Source organism: Sipha flava, unplaced genomic scaffold, assembly GCF_003268045.1.
Source record: "Sipha flava isolate LNK unplaced genomic scaffold, YSA_version1 18992_pilon_pilon, whole genome shotgun sequence".
NCBI lineage: Eukaryota > Metazoa > Arthropoda > Insecta > Hemiptera > Aphididae > Sipha > Sipha flava.
The window spans coordinates 1-4,098 of NW_020272528.1; the positions used below are offsets into that span (position 1 = coordinate 1).

General features: G+C 30.0%; 2 protein-coding genes across 2 annotated transcripts; one reads left to right on the top strand and one right to left on the bottom strand.

Annotated features, from left to right (window-relative positions):
- Positions 1-1,713: 1,713 nt before the first annotated feature.
- On the top strand, positions 1,714-2,280 carry LOC112681312 (protein ALP1-like). The gene has a single exon (XM_025551576.1). The coding sequence runs from the start codon at positions 1,714-1,716 to the stop codon at positions 2,278-2,280; it is 567 nt and encodes a 188-aa protein (XP_025407361.1).
- Positions 2,281-2,637: 357 nt separating this feature from the next.
- On the bottom strand, positions 2,638-3,878 carry LOC112681310 (tigger transposable element-derived protein 6-like). The gene has a single exon (XM_025551575.1). It carries the CDS (start codon positions 3,851-3,853, stop codon positions 2,807-2,809), a length of 1,047 nt encoding a protein of 348 aa, XP_025407360.1. The 5' UTR covers positions 3,854-3,878; the 3' UTR covers positions 2,638-2,806.
- Between the last annotated feature and the right edge of the window lie 220 nt (positions 3,879-4,098).

The window sequence follows — 4,098 nt, forward strand, 5'->3', positions numbered from 1 at the left end:
GCATAATGTACGACAGCTTGCTGACCACAAGAATGGCGGAGGGGATAACTCTGGTTGGTTATGCAGACGACGTCGCGATCGTCGGAAGAGCAAGAACAGTCGACCAGCTGGAAGGAATAGTTTCTTGAATAGTTCTAGCAATAAGTTCTTGATTATAATATGCATTTTTTTTATAAAGCAGTCAAATGTTGTTTTTTTTCTTAGATTGTTTAGTACCTAGTACTCCAGATACCAATCCATCATTCTCAATGCCATATCCTTCCAAATGTTCTTCACTGGATTTGTCTTCATTTTGAATTGTATCATCTTCTAGTTCGTATACATTAGATATAGTGCTAAAATTAAAATTGGAATTATTTATTATTATAGTTAGGATGTTGATGAACTAAGAAACATACAAAAATGTTCTAAAAAAATGGAAAAATATCTTAAAAAAAAAGTGCAAAAATGCCCTAAACACTTAAAATAATTACCTTAAAAATATTCTAAATAACTAATTGAGTAGGTAAGTAAAATAAATATATTTATAAATAATAATTTTAATTAGTGATATGGGTGTGATAATGGGTGTAATAGTAATTTAAATACTAATTTATAAGTTATAAATTATAATATTAATAAATAAAAGTATAAATTTACATTTTAAGCATTACATAAAATTATTAATTATTATATTTTGTTTCTAAACTTGGGTTTAACATTTACTCAAAAAAATTCTCTTAAAAAATAATTTAAAAATGTTGAAAAATGACGTTTAAAAGCAAAAAAATGTATTTATATCTAATAATACTAAAAAATTAGTTATCATGATTATAATGAATTAAATAATACTTACGTCGCAAAACTCAAATGTGGTCTTAAGAATTCTAAATACTTTGCCCAGTTCCATTTTTTATATACATCTAAATGTTTGCTTTGAGATGCACCTAAAGCTTGCCCTGTTTCTGTTATATTTGCCATCAGATGTTTTTGGAATGAATCTCTAAGATTTTTCCACTTGGATTTCAAAGCATCCTCTATTATTAAAATGATTATTAATTTCAAATATTAAACATATTACAATACTTACATTTATTTTACATATAAATATTAAAATATACGAGTTTAACAGAATGTGCTGTATATGAAATTATGTGCTGTATTGTAAAAAACGGTAAAATTGATGGAATGCTGATTTTGATTTTAATTTTTCAAATATAATTAAAAAAGTAATGATCGTAGGGACTTGAAATTTTCATCAAATATTTATATGAATATTTTCTAAATATGGTAAAAATTTTAAACGTTATTATATATAATTTACTATTTTAGTAAATCATTTTATCCACTTAATTTTAATGAGTATAATTAAAATTATTAAATATATATTATTTATATTATTATAATATTACATTTTAATAGTTCAAGTATGTTTAACTGTATATTGTTTTTCATTTTTAGATATTTCGCTACCGGTGACTCATTTTCGACCATAGGCCACAGTTTTCGAGTTTGTTTCTCTACTGTGAGCAAAATAGTAGTCGAAGTTATGTAAAGCTATCATCAAAATAATGGGACCAATATTTTTGCCAGAACTAACCAGACATTTGGGAAAAGTCAGCTCTTGGTCTTTACGATAAATGGCAGTTCCCTAATTATGTAAGCAGTGTGGATAGAAAGCATGTTACAATTAAATGCCCAAACAATAGTGGATCCAGAAATTTTTGCTACTTAATGGCTATCGTAGATCCAGAATATAAATTTATTTGTATAGACGTTGGTGGCTATGGTCGAAATTTGGATGGAGGAATTTTAGAAGACTCGGCAATTGGTAAGCGCTTGGAAATGGGGAATTTAAACTTACCGACAAATAAGCCTTTACCAGGTCAGGTTGAAGACTCGCCTATGGTTCTAATTGGCGATGAAGCATTTGCTTTAAAACCATACCTATTAAAGCCCTTCCCACGAAGACAATCACGTAATAACATCCAACTTGACAATTATAATTATAGACTCTGCAGAGCAAGGCGTGTTGTTGAGAACGCATTTAGAATTTTAACAAAAAAATGGAGAATTTATAATAGACTAATAGAAGTGAAAGAAGAAACAACAATTAAAATTATTATGGCTACTTGTATTTTGCACAATTTTATACGAGTACAAAACTGCAACATCGATACTATAGAGCCAGATGAAAATGATTCTATAAGTACCTTGGGTGAACTAAGCATAAACGATCGGAGAGGAACAAATGAATCGTTAAGAATACGCGATAATTTCATAGATTTCTTCAACTCTTGATCATTTTTTTAATTCACTGTCAATTTTATAATTATTTTCTACTAGTATAAATTACAGTCTTCTATGATATTGAATGGATTTAATAATACAGTGAAACCTCTGAATAGCGGACACTCTCGGTCGCCGAAATTTTGTCCGCTATTTAGAGGTGTCCGCTATTTAGAGGAAAATATTTTTTTTAACAAATAAATAAATTCATTAATTTTATTTTATATTACTTTTACATTAATTAAATACACGATAAAACTAACATTTATGAAAAAAAACCAGTTACCTAAATTTTTATTTTATTTTTACATTAATTAAATATGAAAACTAAAAAAATAAAAACTAATAAAAATAAAAAAAAATCTGTTACTTTAGTTTGTTTACTAATTGCAGGCGTAGTTATTTCGTATGTTAAGGCATTCTCTAATTGGATTGTGTTTGAGAACAATGAACTATTCTGTACCTCGATAGAAGAAATATATGTACGTATGTCTTTTACTGCTAGCAATGCCTCTAGTAGACTTCTTATTTTTGGAATTTATTGATCTTCGGACCAATCATTTTCTTCATCACTACTTTCTTCTTCATTTTGGGTAGACATGCTCGTAGTATCAGATGAATTTTCGATATCGGCGTCGTAAGTCTCTACGCAATCGTCTAGTGTTATGTAGTCATTTTCCGTAATTGTATTGTCAATCACTTTAATAAGATTGCCAAGTTCTTCTATTGGTGTAAGTAGATCATCAACGTCTGTAACATTGTTATCACGGTGCCTAAAGCCAGACCGCAAAAAGCATTTCTTCACTGTTTCGGGTTGAATGTTTTTTGTAGATGAAGACACCCAGTAAATTGCATCCAACATGTTGATAGGTTGACTTGAATTGGCATCCAAATCGGCAACAGCTTTACGTAACAATTGCGTACGATATAATTTCTTAAACTGATGGATTACTCCTTGGTCAAGCGGTTGGCAATGAGAAGTCATGTTAGGTGGAAAAAACACAAATTCAATATTTTTCATTTTTAAATGTGGATGAGGAGCCGCGTTGTCTAAAAAGAGTAAAACTTTTCTTATATTTTGACCCATTCTGTTATCAAATTTCATAAGCCACTCAGTCATTATTTCAGTCGTCATCCAGGCTTTTTTGTTCCAAAACCAATTGACGGGAAAGTTGTTAATATCCAATTTTTTGAAGGCTCGTGGACGTTTAGCTTTGCCTATGACGAATGACCGTTCAAACTCACCTAACATGTTAGTACACAAGAGTACAGTTAAACGTTCTTTTGAAATTTTTCCTCCAGTACATATCTCATTTTTAAACGCCATGGTTTTATCAGGTAGAACTCTATAAAACAATCCCGTTTCATCTGCATTAAAAATATCGCATTCTGCGTAGTTTGCTATAATTTTGGGTATTTTTGCTTTCCAGTTATCAACGGCTTCTTCATCAACACTTGCTGCTTCACCACAAACTGATTTAAAAGAAATATTATTTATTTTCCGAAATTTTTCAAGCCAGCCATTAGAGCCTTTAAAATCAAATCCGTGCATTTCAGCGATTTGCTTACTTTTTTCTTGAAGCATCGGTCCTGAAACAGGAAGATTTTTTTTTCTCGTAATTTTGAAAACCAGTTTAATACTTCATTGTTGATTATAGAGGTTTCTGTTTTTTGTAGCTTTGTCCATTTCCGTTTCTCTTCTCCATTTTCAGCCCAAGTTTTGTAAAGAGCGTCTTTATTTGCTATAATATCAGCAATTTGTGTTTTACTAACACTAAATTTGTCTGCTAATGCACGAACGCCCATTGTATTTGATGTTCGAAATTCCAG

Excerpts from the sequence above, each read along its gene's own strand:
- LOC112681310 (XM_025551575.1), bottom strand. The coding sequence starts at position 3,853 with ATGCTTCAAGAAAAAAGTAAGCAAATCGCTGAAATGCACGGATTTGAT.
- LOC112681312 (XM_025551576.1), top strand. The coding sequence starts at position 1,714 with ATGGCTATCGTAGATCCAGAATATAAATTTATTTGTATAGACGTTGGT.